At 42.7% G+C, this 22,246-nt stretch overlaps 1 protein-coding gene across 5 annotated transcripts in view; it reads right to left on the bottom strand.

Moving 5' to 3' along the window:
- cicb (capicua transcriptional repressor b) overlaps positions 1 to 22,246 on the bottom strand; it is a 39,569-nt gene extending 17,323 nt beyond the window's left edge. For all 5 annotated transcript variants that reach the window (XM_076991121.1, XM_076991123.1, XM_076991122.1 and 2 more), the window contains exons 1-2: positions 22,039 to 22,246; positions 8,422 to 12,279 (exon numbers count right to left, since the gene is read on the bottom strand). In XM_076991121.1, the coding sequence (XP_076847236.1) occupies positions 8,422 to 12,154 (3,733 nt within the window). In that variant the 5' untranslated portion in view covers positions 12,155 to 12,279; positions 22,039 to 22,246. The remainder of the gene's footprint in view (positions 1 to 8,421; positions 12,280 to 22,038) is intronic.

The raw sequence follows: 22,246 nt of genomic DNA, 5'->3' as shown, positions 1-22,246 counted from the left end.
CTAAAATAACAACTACCAGAGAGATAGTACCATTAGAGGCCAGTTCAGAACAAACGGGGCAACAGATGTATGCAAGTGTTGTAATTTTCTTTCTTGAAACGGCATATTAAAAAGAAAGAAAAGAAAAAAATCTGGCAGATGTGACAAAGGCACAAAGGACACCTCTGTTCTTCATGTAAATGTAGCAGCCCACATCTTCAAGACAGCGTGGCTCCGCTAACTGAAGGAGTGGCTAACTACGCGTATCGTGATCTTGCACGATATCTGACTCACAAATGTCTGCGTAAGAAACGAGAGAAGTGGAAGTGTTTTACAGGAACCTGCTTTTTACAGGTCCGCTTCCTTTCCTGCTCCTCAGTTTGTACATGTGCTCAAGCTTGAAGTCAGACTGACGTTTTACTATGTTTGACCATCTTCAGCACTGCTACTCACTACTAAAACCAACAGCAAACTCTAAAAGCCTGTTATAGACTATACACACATCACTATTTTACCCCAACTAACCTCTGTGTATTTCTGCCACCATAACATCCAGAGAATCACTGTCATTAAAAGGGGGATTCTATCTATCTATCTATCTATCTATCTATCTATCTATCTATCTATCTATCTATCTATCTATCTAAAATTTTCAGATTCATTGTGCCTGTTTTCAAACTGTTTCTACATCCAGGAGCTTCACAATGTTTGCTTATGCATGACATCCAAATATTAACAGATCAGTGTTGTCATAAACCTGACACTCGTTTAGGGTAACGAGAACACAGTGGCCAAAATGCTCCCTGTCTGAGGGGTTGCCAAGCCCTTGTCTGAGAAATGAAATGAAAGACGGGCAGATTTTGAAAGAATGTTATGACATAAGTCATATCGATATAGCTCCACCAGCCAGACAACTGCTCGGTTGTCCATAATAGAAGTGAATTTTCAGCATGTCTGTAATTGGAAGCTACTGTAACACTGTTGTGTGAGGCAGCTATGCTAAATCTGTATGTCGGGAGAGTGTCTGTATTCACCGGCCAAGCTAATAATGATGTCACTTGGCTCAGGTTACTGGCCTAAAACTCTGTTATCAGTAAAGCCAGAATGTGCTATGCATGATAAAAGCATGTACTGGGTGTGTGTGTGTGTATGTATGTGTGTGTGTAGTGTACTGGGTGTGTAGTGTAGTATAGTGTGTGTTGCGTATAGGATTGTTGAACAACCAAGTTATTTGGAGAGGGCAATGGGGCATTGGCTTCATGCCCAGTATCACTCTGTACCATCACAGTCACACTGTGGGAGGAGTGTGGGAGTGTGTGTGTTTTTGTGTGTGTCTTTGTGTATGTTTGCACGTTTTTGTGTGTGTGTGTGTACATTGCCAGGATTATGACGCCATTTTCCACACAGCTTTCTGACCCCAAGTATAACACTTTCTGCCTCACCCTCACACTGAGGTGAAGCTTAATGTACAAAAATTAGTATCAAAACCCTAGAAACAAAAACCCAGAGCTGTGGTCACAAAAGCAGAGGTAGTCGAAGGCTGAGAAAGAGAAAAAACGTGTGTGACGGGGAAAGAGCGCGAGTCAGGGAAGTAAAAATAGAACAAGAGTCATTCTGTGAAGAGGAGAGGAGTGGGGGGGGGACACAAGTTGTGAAAACAGCACCCTTCTCACTGGATTGAAGAGAGAGAAGAAAGATGTCTACCATCAAGGCTTCAGAGTACACAAACTAATTGACCTCACAGAATGCAAACGACTACACGGATACACCATCTGTACTGAAACCAACACCAAAAATTATGTGTTCCCTTTTAACAATTGTCAATAATAAGCTATCACAGTGGTGGGAGGGGATAACCTTCTCTACGCCAGTGAGCTCTCATGGAGCTCTGGGCTACAGCCAATCAGGTCAGGCGTAGCACCGCCTGCTCAGGCTGTGACTGTAGTAAACAAGTTCTTAACCGTTTCAGTGCTGGAGAAAAAGACAAAAGTGTGACAGAAAGCTTAATGTTCCTTGAAAATAACATTACAGCAAAGTGCAAAAAGTGTTACATCTTCTTTATGTATTGATAACAGCTTGTTATCCTACTGTGTGCTGAAAAACAGCACAGGCATGTGAGATGTGAGATATATAAAAAAGGGCAATGCTCACTAAATTCTCTCCGTTCTCAAGCCACTGTTTCATCTAATAAATAATCTTTTATAATTAAACCTTAATCTCTGATACTCATTTGCTGTTTCTATGGCAACAGTTTTATAGGCACTGATAAAGTCACTTGACCTCCACTAAGTGACTTTGAAGTGAAGTTTATTGGGGAAAAAAGACCATAATCTTATAAGAGCTGTACAGCGTAATAAGTGCATGACAAGTAAATAACAAATTCCTTAGTGAAGCATGTATATGGGTCCCACAACTCCACAAACACCTTCTGTATGTAAAGCATGCAATTTTAAAACTGCAATGTTAAGACTGCTCCTAGGACCCAGATTACAGTGTCAATTCTCAGTGAGAACCAGTTTTGGGCAGGGGAGGGGGTGGGTGTGTAGGGCAAGCTGATGCAGAGAGGACACACCACGAAAAGGTGAGCTGTAGACTTGAGGAGGGGTGGGGGGATTGAATGTGTAATAGCAAATTTTATCCACTGGGTGGCAGCACTGGAATGTAAAAAAAAATGCAGAGATTCAGGCACAAGGGCACGACAGATAAGGATAGAGGAGATCAGATAAATACCAAAGGAGTTAAAAATAAAAAACTAAAACTCAAAATCCTATATTTAATTTAAAACCAGAGGAAAAAATGCCTGTTTGGTTAAAGCTAGAGGTCAAGTTTTAAAGTGTATATTTGAGCACAGGACCAAATAAATCCCATTAGGGCACTCCCGCTGACTAAGGATCTTATGTGACTGAGGTGTGCAGGGGACATCAGTACGTGGTGAGTATCTAACGCTCCTGTGTTTACGCTCTGATGTTTGTCTTATTGGGAAGCCTTGTTGTACCGTTATGTAAAAGGGAACAGCGAAATTCCCAGGAATGCTCAGGGAACATGGTACAGAAGAATTGGAGGCTTCTGCACTGCAGCACAGGGGGTGGGAGGAGGGATTTGGGGGGAAGGTGGGGAGTTTGGGGGTGGGAGGTGGGCGCCAAAGACACAGTAGGAGTAAAATGACAGAGAGATGAAGGGATGCAGAGGGGAAGACAGGAGCGGGTGAAAATGATGAGATGAACAAAAAAGCTGAGCGAAGGGGACAGGTGGTTCTCACGGTTCTCTCTGGCCAAGAAATATGCCTCTCATCAATTAATGACTGTACAAAACTCAAACACACTTGCGCAGATGAACACTTATTAGATTTGACATATGTGCCCTGCTAATTCTGTCGATTTTAAAGATAACGTGCAAATTACTCACACAAATTTGAATGGATATGTTACACACAGAGATGTGTGAGGGTTTTGTTTATGATGAGGCTCATGTGTGCGTCATTTACAAAATTTAAATATTTAAATCTATTCAGGGTTTATGAGTGATATTATTCATAATCTTCCATTTTCCTATAGTGGAAAATGTATCACAGTTAAAATGAATCTCTCTGCATGTTAATGTAAGACAATACAACACTAATGCATATGTGACTGACACAAAAAAGCTGCTTCATATTCAGTTTTGTAGTAGGTGGGTGGAATGCTATAATAAGCACGCTGTGAACAACAGGACAGTTGTGGCCTGTTCTGTGCACTAACCTAGGGGCAGGTTCATGTGTACATGAAGGACTGACCCGTCCTGGATATTCTGGCTGTGATGCGCCTGAATCATGGTACATTCATGCAATCACCATACACAACATTATAAATGCAACTTACTGTGTCAAAAACATGTAGATTCACTCTTGAGTCTCTGAATGATTAGTGAACATAAATGTGTGTGTGTGTGTGTGTGTGTGTGTGTGTGTGTGTGTGTGTGTGTGTGTGTGTGTGTGTGTGTGTGTGTGTGTGTGTGTGCAATCGCATCATAGTTTGTGTTCTCATATATTTATTCTTTTTCCGCAGGGGTTCATTACAATGTTTTGCATTGCTGCCATGGTAACACAGAGAACTTGAAAATGAACTGAAGACTTCCAACATTTAGTGTCTGTAACATGCTGCATACGTACAGCACAAACCCCTGGAATGAAAATGAGATCTGTCTCACTCTCTCCAGCTCAAACTGCCTCTCACAAATGAGATCTATCTCACTCTCTCCAGCCCAAACTGCCTCTCACAAATGAGATCTGTCTCACTCTCTCCAGCTCAAACTGCCTCTCACAAATGAGATGTCTCACTCTCTCCAGCTCAAACTGCCTCTCACAAATGAGATCTATCTCACTCTCTCCAGCCCAAACTGCCTCTCACAAATGAGATCTGTCTCACTCTCTCCAGCCCAAACTGCCTCTCACAAATGAGATCTGTCTCATTCTCTCCAGCTAAAACTGCCTCTCACAAATGACATCTGTCTCACTCTCCAGCTCAAACTGCCTCTCACAAATGAGATGTCTCACTCTCTCCAGCTCAAACTGCCTCTCACAAATGAGATCTATCTCACTCTCTCCAGCCCAAACTGCCTCTCACAAATGACATCTGTCTCACTCTCCAGCTCAAACTGCCTCTCACAAATGAGATCTGTCTCACTCTCTCCAGCTCAAACTGCCTCTCACAAATGAGATCTGTCTCACTCTCTCTAGCTCAAACTGCCTCTCACAAATGAGATCTGTCTCACTCTCTCCAGCCCAAACTGCCTCTCACAAATGAGATCTGTCTCACTCTCTCCAGCCCAAACTGCCTCTCACAAATGAGATGTCTCACTCTCTCCAGTCCAAACTGCCTCTCACAAATGAGATCTGTCTCACTCTCTCCAGCCCAAACTGCCTCTCACAAATGAGATCTGTCTCACTCTCTCCAGTCCAAACTGCTTCTCACAAATGAGATCTGTCTCACTCTCTCCAGCCCAAACAGCCTCTCACATCCCCTTTACTTTTCTCTCATGTGACACACACACACACACACACACACACACACACACACGCACGCGCACACACGCACGCACGCACACACACGCACACACACTCACACACACACATGCATGTGTTCATAGAGAACTTCACGTGCACACACGCACGCACACACACACACACACACACACACACACACACACACACACACACACACACACACACACATACACACACACACACACACCTTTCTCGACAAAGAATTTTAGACTCTCTTGCCTTAACTCTTTCTCTCTATGTCTTACAAACATTCTAATTTTTAAAAGGCATGCATGGTCATGCAAAATTCAATCATGTATTCAGGATAAAATTTTAGCATTTTTCTAATAACTTCTTGCATTTTCAAAATTGTATTGAGTCAAGCAGCCAGATGTAAGCAGGCTGGTAAAGCCCAAAAGGACAGTGTACCTCACAAAAATAGTGCCATCTCACAGAGTACCTCAAAAAATAGTGTAATCTGACAGAGTACCTCACAGAAATGGTGCCATCTCACAGAATACCTCATAGAAATAGTGCCATCTCACAGAGTACCTAACAAAAATAGTGCCATCTCACAGAGCACCTGACAGAGTACCTTACAGAAATAGTGCCATCCCAGAGTACCTCATGGAGAATTTCACAGAAATAGTGCCATCTCACAGAGCACCTGACAGAGTACCTCACAGCGTACCTAACAAAAATAGTGCCATCTCACACAGCACCTCACAGAGTACCTGACAGAGATAGTGCCATCTCACAGAGTATATCACAGAAGTTTCACACAGAAATAGTGCCATCTCACAGAGAACCTCACAGAGTATCTCACAGAAAGAGTGCTACCTCACAGAACATCTCACAGAGTACCTCACAGAGTACCTCACAGCCTCACATGATGTACTAATATCCACAATACACACAGTATCTCACAGCCATGGATCCACTAATATCCACAACATTTTTCATGGGTGCAAGTAGGTACACACAGACTAAACTAAAACTGTAAAACACACTAATTAACAAATGCAGCAATAGCAAAAACATCATCAACAATAACAACAACAGGTATCTGTATTCATTCATTCATGTTGTATGAGATTTAGTTCTCAATGTACTGTATTTGCTTCTCTGACCTCAGTTGTTCCTGCCTCCACATTTGTTAGACACTGGGGGGCTGGAGGATGAGAGATGCATTTCTACATTTTTTACTGTGTTTCACACACACACACACACACACACACACACACACACACACACACACACACACACACACACACACACACAATGACCAATCATAGGCTCCACACACACATATTCACACATATTACTGAAGTACTGAAATTAAACTCACACTGACTGCAACAGAATGCAAATGCATCATGGCTGTATGACTAAGCATGTACAATCAGTAGTTACACATCTCCAGTTACTCTACCAATGTCAGGACAGCATAAAAGCAACGGCACTGAAATGTTCCTAGACACTTCACACGTTCTCTTACACACACACACACACACACACACACACACACACACACACACACACACACACACACACACACACACACACACACACACACACACACACACCAACCAGAACAACCAGTTCATAGTTCATTCTTTTAACAATCTTAAAAACCTTTTTTAAGAAAACAGAAATCACAGAAATTAGATTTTAAACTAACTAAGACAGTCGACAGCAAACACAAGATAAGAAAATGTGTGCAGCTTTTGGAAAATATTCAACTCTGACTAAAAAATTCTTAATAATATTACATAAATAAATGTGAACTAAAAATGTTATGTCATGTCCTTCCTAAATTTATACCACAGTGTAGCATGAGATTACCTCTCAACTCTTATCTGACTCTTTTTTTTATTTTATTGTATTCTTATGGTTTGATTCTCAAGAAAGACTTGCACAATGTTATATATGAAAAAAAGAATAGAAACCATAGCCTGTTATTAGAAAATGTTGACTAATTATCACATTGTGATTTAGCTTCTGAAAGAAAAGGTACACTTTTAATAGTCTAACATTTGTAAGGTGTCAGTGAATCAGCAGAAAACCTGTCAGAATACTGTAATGCTCTCTGAAATATCCTTCTATTTACAGCAACATTAACTTGTTTTTTTGAGTTTGATGTTTCATTTTTATGGTTACAGTCAACAGGAGAGACAATTTTCAGTCCATGCCTAAAACAATTAAAAGATTTGCAAGGCTGCTCCATAAGCTATCCGCTGGTCAAATCCAGTGGCCAGAAGGGGCAAAGAGCAGTTATGGCTCATTAGTCAAAGAGCACCATGATCATAAAAATCAGAATACTGACTGTTATATTTGTGCCCGATGGTGAAATGGGCATTTTAGGGCCACACACACACACACACACACACACACACACACACACACACACACACGCACACACACACACACACACACACACACACACACACACACACACACACAACATGGTGTGGGCGGGGAGAAGAGAATAATAAGGTAATGAAGTATTTGGCAGTTGATGTTAATTTTATGAAAGCAACATTTAAAAATTTCAGATTGCAAAAGTACTATGGATTAGATTAATAAATGGTCCAATATGTCCATACAACCAGGCATAATTTGCTTCTTCCAGTTGTGAAATTAAGTAATTGCCAGTAGTGAAATGAACCACATTTAATTACTGTTCCTTTCCATATTAATTTCAGCTTTCAATGTTTATAAAATGTAGAGTAAATATACTGAAATCCTGCATGCAATCACTAGTATAATAATTTGTGCACTATTAAAACACAATTTCATTGTGTCACACAGTATCTGAATTTCTAAAAAATTCCCTTGTAGAAAATATCCTGTGACTGCATACAAGAACACAACAATAATTAGTTCTGTTGTATTTAGGGTGATCCAGCACTGTCAATGCTGTCAATGCTGAGGTGTTGAATGTATTTATTTCAGGGTGGTGGACTAAGACCTCCTTATAATGTACACCTACTTGTACTGTGCATTTACTCTGCCATATTTGTCTTACTACATACACCCACACAGCTCAAGCAGTATACAGTTACTAGGTAAATATGTACATATTGTCAGAAACCAATACCTCACTCTTTAAACATTTAAAAAATATTTTTAAAAATGTTGTACTCACAACTGTGCAGGAAATCAAAAATGAATAATTCTAAAAATTACCTATTAATACGAAAAATATAAATTCTTGCTGTGTGGGCACCTGATGACACTATGAATGTGGTGCCAAACATGTTCAAGTGTAGAAATTTAAACCAGGATTACACAAATTACATATTTAATTTTAAGCATAACTGAGAATATCTTCATTGAACACTAAATACTAACGCATTGGACCACACAGTGAAAGGATGGAGACATGAACAGTTGTAAAGCTTTCTACTTAAAATTCTTACCAGTTCCGGGTCGTCCCATGATGATGTCTTTGCATGGCACGGGATGCAGGCTCTCTGCTGGAAGTATAAGCGGTAACAATGCCGTAGGGGCAGGGTGACATGGAACTGGTTGCTGTAATGTTGTTATTCTTCCCTTATCCTTCCCGCCTCCACCTGAACCAAAGGAAGCAGACGCAGGGGCAGAGCTGGGAACTGATATACAGGCCAAGGCAGGGCTGGACTGGGTGGTGAGGCCTGCAGGGTCAGGGTTTGGAAGGGAAGAAATGGAAGACACCAGAACAAGAGTCGATGAAGGGCTGTGCAGTAAGACAGCCCCATTGGTGGAGGCAGCTGCATTAATTGGAACAGGCACCTGTAATCCTGGACCAGTCAGAGCACCAGATTGGCTGCCATCTTTGGAGATGGCTCCCTCCTCATGAATAACTCTAGCCAGTGGACGTTCTGTAAATTTTGCTAGAGAAACCTCGGGATTTCGAATAATCAAAGGAGAGTCGCACAGTGATTGCTGAGAGACTGCCCGTTGTAAACCTGACTCCAAGGACAAAGGAGATGGAGGAGGGGAAGAAGCTGTGGATGAAGGAGGCCTTTGGCAGTGAGGGAATGTTGTCATCTGAGAAGAAAGTGCTTGACATGGAGTGCCTGTTGAAGGCTCTCCTCTGTTCTGCTCCAGTTCATGTTTGGTGCAGTCCTGTATCACAGGAGGTGGGACTGCTGGGGCATCTGGTTTACGTTTGTTGGGGCTTACAGGTACAGTGAATGTCAGACTGGTGTGGAATGATGGAACAATGCCTGGAACTAGTCTCTCCCGCTCTTTCTCTGCCACTGAGGTGCTAAGTTTGGAGGTGCCAGTGCTGGTGCCACTAGTGTGTCGATGGCGGCGAGGAGGCAGGACTGTCAGAGTCGTAATAGGACTGAAATTGGCAGGACGGAAACCAAAGAGCGGAGAAGGGGATGGAGAGGGGGCAGGGGAGAAAGGTGACTGATTTGATATAGGTGAAAATGAGGGTGTCCCTGACCGTGAGCTCCCCAAAGACACAAGCATGGTAGCAGCCTCACATTCGTCAAAGTCAAAGCGAGAAAAATCCTGCGGCAGCAACGAAGGAAGAACGAGACGTGGTCGTGAGTCAGTTCCTCGACTGCTAGTCTCGCTGCTGTCCCGTGATGTCTCCTCCCAGTCAAACTCGCTGCTAGCTCGACCTCGCAAATCCGAAGGGGTTACGGTCCCCGAGCTACTACCCCCTCCTCCCGTCCTGTGCTCCCTCTCTCCACCTGCTCCCTCCAACTCTTTTGTGCGCATGGAAAGGTGTCTGGAGCAGTATCCTCTACGCTGAGACTCTTTCATGCAGCCATCCTTTGAACACAAGCGGCGCCACTGCTTTCCATTGAATTTCTTCCGGATGCCATTGGGCGTACAGACCACATCACCTTTTTTATACTTCTGCTGAGCAGCAGAAAGTGGAGTCCGTGAACGTGAGGAGGAAGCCGGAGAGGAAGACGAACTTCCAGGAATGGGAGTAGAAGCCTGTGAGGGAGTAGGTGTCTTGTCCAGTGGGGTAAGGGAACCTCTTGAGCTGGGTGAAGGAGGGACAGTCGAAGGGTGAGGGTGCAAGACAACTCCATCGGAGCACACAAAAGCTGGAGATGGAGGCGGCTGAGGGCTACCTGAGGGTGGACCAGTCAAGTGGGTACCCAGGGACGTGCCAGAGAGACCTCGCACCATTGAGATGGTGCCAGAGCACGCAGGAGGCTTGGACAGGATCTGTCTGTGCTGGTTGGCTCCAACTGCTTTGGTTGCCCCTGAAACTAAAGACCCTTCAACATCACGGAGAGGTGCCAGGTTGAGCCGCAGAACCTCCAAGTCAACCTCTGGAGTCTGCAGTTGCTTCCGCTCTCTCTCTCTTTCTCTTGGTCTTTCTCTTTCTCTGTTTGTTTCCCCAGGTCGCTGGCTCTCTCTTCCACTTGCTATACTCAGTACACTGTTTGCCGTCCTAAGTGTAGGTGAAGACGTAGGTGAAGGGGATGGTGTGCTCTCGTATTGCTGACTTCCAACATCAGGGACTGAGAACTCAGTATTCTTCTGAGGCGGCCCTGTACTTCCAAAAGCCATTCCCCTACTAAGCTGGCATATCTCTCTCTCCACCTCTATGTCTTCCCTCCTTTCTCTTTCTTCTCTCCCTCTTTCCCGTTCCCCCTCTTGCACGTCCCCTTCCCAAGGTGGGACAAGAAGACGCAAATTCTGTCGAGAGACCCACACAGCCTGAATGCCAGTTCTCAGCTGCCCTTCTTCTCCGTTGGATTCTGCCACCTTGTCATTCTGCTCTTCCTGCAATAGCACTCTGTAGGGGCAAGCAACAGCATCATTGGCCTCTACCTGAGACACTACTCCTTCCCTGTACCACACCTTCCCCTTATCTTCTCCATAAGGCACACAAACGCGCGTCCCAACATCCACAGGATCATTTCCTGGTGGAGGGGCGTCTAAGATGAGGTCAATGGTTTGGTGTGGGTGGCTTACCAATGTATGGAATGGGAACAAAATCTGGGCCTCCTCCCCATTGATCTGCAGCCCCACATTTAACTGCTCTTTAGTAGCTCCTCGCACTACACCGCAGATGAACATACACTCCTTGACTGGCTCTTCTCCCTCTGCCCTGTTTTTTGTTCGTCGATGTCGAGCTAGCACTCGCTGATTCTTAAGTCCTTTAGCCAGTGCTTCAGCTATTCCTGAAAAGCCTTCTTGCTTAATTTTATGGTTGACAGAAGTGAGGTGTGGAGACATGGTAGAGGTCTTTGTTGGTGCACACCTTGGTATACTTGAGGGAAACCCTATATTTTGGTGCACATTAGAGGGCTCCAGCACCTCCACATCTGGAGAGAGTTCACTGGCTGTGTCTGTGGATGATGAACGAACTGAACTTGGGGTGCCATATCCATGTGCATCTGATACCACTTGTGCTATCACCTTGCCACCTTCGGATGACACGTCATCTTTGACAAGATCTCTCTTAGATGTGCAATTCAGTTTTGAGGGTTCTGTGCTTTCCTCACTGCCTGCTAATCCTTTACTATTTATATTAGCAGACATAACACTATCTTCTTTATTTATTGTAGCCCTACTGACTATGGAGTGGATGGTGGTAGAAATGGGGTTACAAAGTGTACTGAGGTGGTTGATATGTGCAGGTAAAGGCACAGGGGTTAGACTAATTGGAGAGGTACTGACAACTCCATGTTCATACATATACTTTTTCTTGGGTACTCTGGCTTTGAAGGTAGCTGTTTTTCGACTGGAGGGTGTGGTGGGACTGTGGTTGGTGCTGACTGAATTGCTTTTGTTTGAGGTGTTGACTGCCATGTTTGTGTTGCTTGCTGTATTGACTGTGTGAGTACTAGCTGTACTGTTCGACATGTTGTGCATGGGATTGTTGTGTATGATTGAGCTAGTGTTTTTAGGGCTAGCCATTTTATTGACCCTGACAACAACCTGCTCAGCATGGTCTACCTGCACAGACAGTCCTTTCATCTGGTCCTTTAGCCCCTCCCTAATTGGAGTGGTATTTCTACTAGCGTTTTCCCCTTCAGAGCTGTCAACCTTGGATGGAGAATGTTTGCGGGATGACACAGTAGCAGGTGTGACCTGGGACAGCTTGCTATGTTTGTCCCCTCGCTTTCTCCCACTTTTTGCCCGAGTGGACAAAGAAGAGCGTCCTCTCTGTTTCTTGGGAGGTCTCATGTTTTACGTTATTTGCCTTTTCAGTTTGTTGATTTCTCTTCTTTCTGCTATGGGTCCGTCACACGTCTATCCTTCTTGTTCTTTGGTTGGCTCATTCAGGGTTGTTTTCTTGATGTTTCTAATTGCTGTAAGAAGAAGAAGAAAACAAATCTGAGCATTTATTTTTAAAACAGGCAGGTTGACAGTGGATCTTCAATCCGAGATAGCTTAAAGGAACTAGATTCGACTAGCTGTAGAATGTTTACAGTGCATGAACTAACAGACAGTGGTAGAAGATAAAAAGACTATAAACATCAACTAGGTGTTTTCATTTATTTTTAGCTTGCTTTAGAGGTCAGAAGATCTTACAATAGAACTCACACAATAAAGACTCACTTAAGTTACTTATAACTTTATAACAATAAAGCTTTACATCCAGATGGTTTTGTATGCGTGACCAATCTGACTAGGAGTGGATACCCAACCTCTTAGGAAAATGTCATCAAAAGCCCTATCCGGACGGGATTAGTTTCTCAGGGGGTCCTGGGGTAATTTTCTCTTTTACGGGGGGTCCTCTGTGATTTTAATCCCGTCCGGAACGAGCATGTCCGTGTTTTTCTCAGACGTCCTCAGAGAAAATTACAGGCGGAATTACCTACTGTTTTTCGCTGTACTCCGTGGTCGTCTGGTAATTTTAGTCCCGTCCGGATGCACATGTCTGAGTTTATACATGCAGACATCACCTCGCGTTTAATAAAACAGCTATATGTCCACTGCCACGCACCGTAGTTACACGTTGGGCGCGCGTTTTCACGGAGATCCACGTAAAGACAGCGGCGAGCGAAAATGGATTTACTGGATTTTTTAATGGATTTATTTTATTTTATTTAACGGATTTATTTAGCTATTTACATTAATTAGCGATTTTTTATAATGTGTTTTCTGTATTGGTTTAACAAAATAGCTTAACTTAAACGGAGATCTTAAATGCTGAACTGAACAGTAGTAAAGTTAAAAGTTAAAAAGGAATCATCAGAGTTGGCAGTGTGACATTATTAAACATGCTATCACGTGACAAGGCGATGTCATGTGACCGAGAAAGCCAAAAACTCACGGGTCCTCCTGTTTTTTCAATTGCTGTCCGGATGCAAGAGTTTTATCACTGAGTACAAGGGTGAAATATTTTTCACAGACGTCCCCCTGAAAAACTAATCCCGTCCGGATAGGGCTTTAGTTAGCAGGTTACTGTGCTGAAATACCCTAACAATCAACAAACAATTAGCATCCTATTTTTAAATAAAATGCAACAAACAACACAAAAAGACTGCTATGACCTTGGGGTACGGGACACATTATTTTAATGATAACACTGACAAATAATGCAGACCACAGTCCACATGCAAATGAGTACAACACCACCACATGCAAATGGATTCCTGTCTTTACCCAAATGATCCATACACAAAAATCACTGTTTACTGTCACAATTATTGACAAATAATGAGGTTCAAATCAGCTCTGATTACTGTTACTCTGTCTGACCAGTAATAACATTATCAATTTCACATGTTTCCTATTAATTACGTATCATCACTTTTCATTGCATGTCAGAACATTTGAAGGCATTAAAGCAGTCAAGTCAATACACTATAGTAAATGTTATGACATTCCATTAAGTAAATTAACATTCAATTATGTTGTTATATGTTCAGCTTTTGTTTTGTTGGCTTATTGGCCTGCTGGACTTTTCAGGGAATTCTGGTCCATCTGAGAACATTCTTTGACACTGCAAATCTCTAGAGAATCTGCAAGACCTCTCTGAGGTTAACACCTCGTTAGGAAGGTCATGAACTGCGAAAACAAAGGAATGCAACAACAAGGCTCAAGGGCAGATATAGTTTAGATAATTTATATTACAATATACACAACTCCTAGCCAGATCAGTATGAAAATATGAAGATTTCAGAGAATACACATTCAGCCATACATGTGGGTGTTAATATTGGTCAGAAGACACATCTGATCATTCTTTTTAGATCACTAACTAGTGACTAGCTGTTCTCCAACCCTAAATAACGAATTGCTTTGTAGGAGTGTACATTGAACTGGGGTTTATTAAAAATGACACTCAAAGTTCCTGTTTTTCCTAGTCTTTTATCAAGTTGACTTTATGAATACAAATGTCAATTTTGTGTCATAAATTACAGACAGACAAAAACATGTATGTTCATAATTCAACATTGCATGTATTGCACAAATGGAAATTCTCACTTATATTCTTCCTCTGTTTCTCTCACTCTCTCTCGCTCTCACACACACACACACACACACACACACACACACACACACACACACACACACACACCCTTATCGGCAAAAACATAGCTGGCAAACAGCCTCCCAAAAATTGTGAAAAATGGGAAGCTTGGAAAGTCCTCACATTTACTAGAATACCAACCCAGAAACACACGCATATGCACATACAGATACACCCACAACATTTCCTGTCCAAGATGCTTGTGAGATGAGAATCTGGTTATCCCTATGTAGTCATTTGGAGACAGACACCACTCTCGTTCTAACAGATTCATCACTGTTTATCTGTATTTTCTTCTTGCACACTTGCAGATTAGAATATCACATAATACCTAGTGCACATTTCTATAATACAGGATCACAGTTTGGGATTTGAGTCTTTAAACAATAAAAAAATTATAAGAAAAAGTGCACCTTATTTACACATCACCTCAGCTCTGTTTAGTACCTCATAGTTTCTGTGTATGTGTGGTTAAAGTTAAAATTAGACTGCTTTGTCCCAGCAGTTAATCTCCACAGAGCTAACTTGCTCTTTACTACACATACACAAGTCAACATCACAAAATTTGCACGTCCATCAGAGGAATAGTAAACAATAGTAATTAATGGATTCTCTGTTTTAAACAGATGTGGTATAACTCGCTGGGTTATGTTTCCTGTCTCAGCTCTCACTGTAGCAGTGCGATGCTACAGCCTGTCTCTGGTAATATGGAATACTGGAAGCATGAACACATGTAATTTGTGGTCAGCTGGTCCACATGGGTTAAGTTCCCACATACCTCTGTTCTAGTAGCAGAGGTGAAATGCAGAATATGACCAACATAAAATAAAGGCCTAACGAGGAATTCCAAAGAACACACAGGAAAATACTGAAACTATACTGAGGCTCCACAGGAACACACAGATAATACTGAAACTATACTGAGGCTCCACAGGAACACACTGATAATACTGAAACTATACCGAGGCTCCCCTGGAACACACAGGATAATACTGAAACTGATCTACTGGAACACACTGTATAATACTGAAACTGTACTGAGGATCTACTGGAACACACATAATACTGAAAAGTCCAAAATGAGAAGTTCAAGAACAATACAGTACAACAGATACAACAGTACTTTAACAGTAGTTATCACAAGAGCCTTTTATTACTTCTGCAGAAATAATTTAAATATTTTCTATACTAATAAGTTTAAATAGTATAAAAAAATTTTTTTCTGAAAATGTAGTTATAGTTAGAAATCACAAAATTAGAAACGGGCTAATAGTTAAAAAGCAATACAAACATTAGTGGCATGTTATGTATCCTAAGTAAGCTCTCTAAACGTAACAAATAGTCACGTAATGAACACAAAAGGTTCACTGCAGTCAACAGTATCAACTGTCATATTAATACTTATTGAAAACATGTTTCAGGGCTCTGAAAAGATTTTTCTAAATGTCTGAGGATATCGTCTCATTTCATTTATGAAGCTTGTATTAATCCTCTCAAGTCTGACACTCTGCCATCAACATCAAAAAAGCATTCTGTAATATTCTAGTAAAAGGCAACATATTCTACATCAAAATAATTATATGGAAAATAATAAAGATCCTAAAGAATTTAATGCTATTACAATCTATTCTGCAATCATTGTAATATATAAACATTCATAATGATAACATACAGTAGTACAGCTTGACTATATTCTCTGTAACATTGCAAACAATTAGGCAGCTCACACTGTAATGTGCCTCCAACTTAAACATTTATTTATTCTGCCCTTTACCAGTCGTTCATTAGCTGTACACCAGCAGTAATCAGTGATCTGTTCTCCAGTTATCTGTTCTCCAGCCCTTCATCATTGATCAGTTATCTACTCTCCAGCCCTGTATCAGTGTTCAGTTAGCTGTTATCCAGTCCTGTATCAGTGTGCAGTTAGTTGTTCTCCAGCCCTGTATCAGTGTTCAGTTAGCTGTTCTCCAGTCCTGTATCAGTGTGCAGTTAGTTGTTCTCCAGCCCTGTATCAGTGTTCAGTTAGCTGTTCTCCAGTCCTGTATCAGTGTTCAGTTAGCTGTTCTCCAGTCCTGTATCAGTGTGCAGTTAGTTGTTCTCCAGCCCTGTATCAGTGTTGAGTTAGCTGTTCTCCAGCCCTGTATCAGTGTTCAGTTAGTTGTTCTCCAGCCCTGTATCAGTGTTCAGTTAGTTGTTTTCCAGCCCTGTATCAGTGTTCAGTTAGTTGTTCTCCAGCCCTGTATCAGTGTTCAGTTAGTTGTTCTCCAGTCCTGTATCAGTGTGCAGTTAGTTGTTCTCCAGTCCTGTATCAGTGTTCAGTTAGCTGTTCTCCAGTCCTGTATCAGTGTTCAGTTAGTTGTTCTCCAGTCCTGTATCAGTGTTCAGTTAGCTGTTCTTGTGCCCTGTATTAGTGTTCAGTTAGCTGTTCTCCAGTCCTGTATCAGTGTGCAGTTAGTTGTTCTCCAGTCCTGTATCAGTGTTCAGTTAGCTGTTCTCCAGTCCTGTATCAGTGTTCAGTTAGCTGTTCTTGTGCCCTGTATTAGTGTTCAGTTAGTTGTTCTCCAGTCCTGTATCAGTGTTCAGTTAGCTGTTCTCCAGTCCTGTATTAGTGTTCAATTAGTTGTTCTCCAGCCCTGTATCAGTGTGCAGTTAGTTGTTCTCCAGTCCTGTATCAGTGTTCAGTTAGTTGTTCTCCAGTCCTGTATCAGTGTTCAATTAGCTGTTCTTCAGCCCTGTATTAGTGTTCAATTAGTTGTTCCCCAGTCCTGTATCAGTGTTCAGTTAGTTGTTCTCCAGTCCTGTATCAGTGTTCAGTTAGCTGTTCTCCAGTCCTGTATCAGTGTTCAGTTAGTTGTTCTCCAGTCCTGTATCAGTGTTCAATTAGCTGTTCTTCAGCCCTGTATTAGTGTTCAATTAGTTGTTCTCCAGCCCTGTATCAGTGTTCAGTTAGTTGTTCTCCAGTCCTGTATCAGTGTTCAGTTAGCTGTTCTCCAGTCCTGTATCAGTGTGCAGTTAGTTGTTCTCCAGTCCTGTATCAGTGTTCAGTTAGCTGTTCTCCAGTCCTGTATCAGTGTGCAGTTAGTTGTTCTCCAGTCCTGTATCAGTGTTCAGTTAGCTGTTCTCCAGTCCTGTATCAGTGTGCAGTTAGTTGTTCTCCAGTCCTGTATCAGTGTTCAGTTAGCTGTTCTCCAGTCCTGTATCAGTGTTCAGTTAGTTGTTCTCCAGTCCTGTATCAGTGTTCAGTTAGTTGTTCTCCAGTCCTGTATTAGTGTTCAGTTAGTTGTTCTCCAGTCCTGTATCAGTGTGCAGTTAGTTGTTCTCCAGTCCTGTATCAGTGTTCAGTTAGCTGTTCTCCAGTCCTGTATCAGTGTGCAGTTAGTTGTTCTCCAGTCCTGTATCAGTGTTCAGTTAGTTGTTCTCCAGTCCTGTATCAGTGTTCAGTTAGTTGTTCTCCAGTCCTGTATCAGTGTTCAGTTCCTCGCACAGGCCGGCTGCTGGACTTGTTTACAGATGTGTGTAAAGACTCCGGCCACTGCGGCCTGAGAGCTTCACAGCACATCACACACACACACACTCACACACACACACACACACACACACACACACACACACACACACACACACACACACACACACACACACACACACACACACACACACACACACACACACCACACACACACAACACACACAACACTGTTACCAGTGTGGCTGCTGCACTGGGGATGGCCCAGTAAAATCAGATATCGCCAGTGGTGGTCTCGCCGTCCAAATCTAACCAGTGACAAACAGGATAGAGGGTGACTCTCCAACCGTGCATGACGACAGCCGGATCACGCAACTCTAAAATGTGGATAACAGAGAGAGGTGCCTAACGAGGTGGCTGTGGGTGCAAGTTAGGAGGTGAGTGAATAGCCCCACTCCCCACCGATAAGAGAAACAAGCAGATTAAACACACATTCACAAATAGGCCTCCTATCAACCCCAGTCATCATTTGGAACGCTAATTGCTGCATGAACTTGCCTGACATATAATCGTTAGAATGACGAACTGAAGCCAGTATTTTTTGAGTGTCCAAAGCAAAATAGAAATAGAAATACAATATTTAAACAGAGGATACCTTTCAATTCATAGTATTTTTTTCAAACACGACACTAATATTTTGTAAATGCATAGGACAAAATAATTCGAATGGCTTTTAGTATATAGTTTGACATCTGCCATTGATTACTCTTATTGTTCAGGTAAACCATACAGTATACAGTATAGAGCCAGTTCTATTATCATTCTATTATGAATATGTAACGATGCTTATTGTTCTAGTTATTATTATAAAGTGACACAAAGATTGTTTTGTAATCACTAGCTGATGCAAGGTCAGATGTGTCCTCCTATGACGGCTCTAACAGCACCGACGTTTTATCAGCAAACTGACAGACAGCACAAGCTGTGAGCTTCGTGTGTGGAATGCCAGACGACTCTACGCTTGTGAAGAATCTACACATATAAAAATCCCTGACCTCAGCCATATGAGCATATGATGGTATCAGCGTGCACATGCATACACACACACACACACACACACACACACACACACACACACACACACACATCACTTTCTCTCTCTCTCTCTCTTTCTTTCTCTCTCTCATGTACATCGTCTCTTGTTACTACCTTTGTGAGGTATTTTCATTGACCATAGATATAGTAATGCTGTACCCACACCTAAATCTAAACCCCAACCATATATGTAAGTTCCCTCCCTCAAGGGAACCCCAGTCGATTATCCCATTAATATTAAAATATTCATGTTTTCATATATTTTTGGGGACAGTTGGTCACACTCACACACACAATAACAAGACCAGACACACATATGCGTGCGCGCACACACACACACACACACACACACACACAGCAGGCGAGAGAGATCATAGCCCATTATAATGTAAACTAAACCTTACTTTTGTGATCATTATGTTCAACATTAAAAGCACTTAAAATAAAACTAACAAGAAGTAAAGTTCTTATGGACAGAGCTAACTAGCTCTTCTCAGTAACCAAGCTCACTAGCCCCCCCTCCCCCCCACAAAAAACAAACAAATAAATCAACAAAAATAAACAAACATCTAAAAACAACATACTGTTTATTCAGGATGAAGATTAGTAAAACAAGTTTTTTAAACTCCAATAACTTGCCAGTGGATCAAAACTCATTCCTCAATCTAAGTCCCTGCTCTATTAGTTTGTAGTTATTGAATAATTCTCAGTAGTCAATGAATAATATGTATTAAGGAGAATGGTAAAAAGTTATAAATGCTGTTTAATAAACATGTTAGTACATGTTAGTGTGCTGGTATTGGACATGAGAGGCTTTTTATTGGGACAAACAGGCCTAATATCACTAAACTTTTCATAACTCTCTCAGAGAAGGATAGTGATAGCGCATCATGCAGCAGTAATGCATCCCTCCCACTCTCTCTCTCTCTCCCACACTCTCTCTCTCTCTCTCTCACACACACACACACACACACACACACACACACTGCGTTTAAAGATTGTTCTTACTAAAACGTTTCACAAACACTTGGATGGTCCAAACCGACATATGAAGATGTTCACAGAACTGTGATACCACCGTGCCAACCATCTACAGTGCCAGAGCACTGAGCCGTAGAACGAGTGCTCTGGCACTGCCTGACTGCACCATCTCACACACACACACACACACACACACACCTTAAAAACACGGGGACATTTGATCATAAAAAAATCACAGACACTCCACCCTGTGTTACACAACATCCGAACCGATGCTGGGCTGAGTGTGTGTAGCGGACGTGCAGCGGTGCTGGGCAGCGAGACACACTGCAGTCGCCGAGCCCACGTTTGGGCAGTCAGCAGGACACTGGTCTGCACCAGCAGCGGTGACGGAGCGTCGCACCAAGGCCCAAAACCCCCTCGCCAACACTCTGCCCTTCCACTCCTCTGCACAATGCCCATCGCTCCCCCCCCCCCCCCGATGGTAGACTAAAAACGGGCCACCGGGGTACCGATGCTTTCACGTATGTACAACAACAACGACAAAAAAAGCCAAGGGTGCAAAAACATTCAGGCAGAGCGGAGAAGCGTATGCCACGGGCAGGGGCCGAACGTCTGATGTTGTGGGCGCATCTCTGCGCCCCCTCTCTGAAGCCGCACAGCCTCCCGGGGAGCCTCCTGAGCGCTTTTAGCGCGCTGCAATTTTGTTTCCTCCTTGAAGCAAGCGTCACCCATGGAGGAGTGTGGACAGACGCCGAGGCTGTGTGGACCGAGTGTGACGTAGCTGAGCAGCAGTGCCACCTGCACGTTCCACGACGCCTCTCCCGACCACCATGACTCAACAGCGGCCGTCGGAGAGATGGACACGTATTGGTTCTTTAATCTCACCCACCCAGGAAGGTTCACAGGGCTAAAAGGACAGGGGCCCCCTTCCATTAGTGAAGCAGCACGGAGTGAAAAACTGCACCTGATGAAAAAAGCACTTCTCATTGCCTCTTAATGCAAGCAGAGCAAGCCATCATCACGGAGGCACTAATAACTGCAGAATGCATGAATTTCAGAGAGCATATTTACATGACAACCTGGGAAATATATATTTTTTAATGATAAAGGAGAAATTTAAGGGGAAATGCATGAAATGCATACTGACAGCCCCAGTAAGATGCATGAATATTACTGAGTAATACTTTTCTATTAAAAGTATTTGAAAAATGCTACTTTAAGAAGACCTTTGAGGTCATCTGCTGTTTAGCTGTTTCTACTGATAGAAAAGGGATTATTCCACCTACATTAACAGCAAGACATTTTATATCAACAACTGAACCGTCAGATCGCGCACGAAACCGTCGTAGTACTCGAGCCTCACAATGTCAGTGCTGTGTGTCTGGGGACATCCATGACCGTTCAACGTACAGACCGTCGCGTCTCCGGTGGAAAGACCTTGTGAGAGAATTAGGAAAATCTTTAAATATGTGAAACCAGCTACTCCAATCGATTAAAAAAAAAAAACTTGATTTAGTTTGCACAAAAACAGTTCCCGGCGGATTTGTACTCGACACGGCGTGCACGTAGTAAAGTTGCAAATGATGTCAGGCACCGTGGCGGAGTATGAGGTGAGAAGTGTGACGGTGACAGTAAAGTAAGTGCGTTAGGCATCATTCATTAGCGGTTGGCGCCATTGCGTTTATGCATAGTAATAGTGTAGGCGACCCGAGTCGAGGGTAAAACCGCGTAGTGCTCCCAGCTCGGGCAGCCAACGTGCAGTATCTACACGCATGTCACAAGTTGCACAGGACGTATGACAGTGAAGGAGAGAAACGTCCATCAAACCGATAACCCCAAAACTTGCGTGTAATACCGGCGTTAAACATTTAACAAAGTTTAAACTGCATCCCCACCCCCCTCCTCTGCTCTTTTTTCCCTTCCATGATATTTGGTGAGGTGTTTTCCTTCCCCTTTCGTTCACACGCTCGCTCGGTAGGACCGATAACCGGTAATAAACGACATATCGAGAGTTAGTTTGCTTTTTTAGTCATCACAACTCACCCAAATACAGAAATAGGTGGCAACCGAAAGATTTACGGTGCAAACTGCAGCCGAGGTGTCTTGTGCGGGTATTTGTAGCATCCAACGGCCGTCCATGGATCTTGTCTATCGGGGATTTAACTTTGTGGTTCAGCCTTAAACATCTCTTTCTCCCCCACAGGAACTCAGATAGGGATTAAAAAACTATCCGCGTCCCTTTTCCACTACA

This window comes from Brachyhypopomus gauderio, unplaced genomic scaffold (genome assembly GCF_052324685.1).
Source record: "Brachyhypopomus gauderio isolate BG-103 unplaced genomic scaffold, BGAUD_0.2 sc81, whole genome shotgun sequence".
In the NCBI taxonomy this organism is placed as follows: domain Eukaryota; kingdom Metazoa; phylum Chordata; class Actinopteri; order Gymnotiformes; family Hypopomidae; genus Brachyhypopomus; species Brachyhypopomus gauderio.
This window is presented reverse-complemented; position numbering and strand designations above follow the sequence as displayed.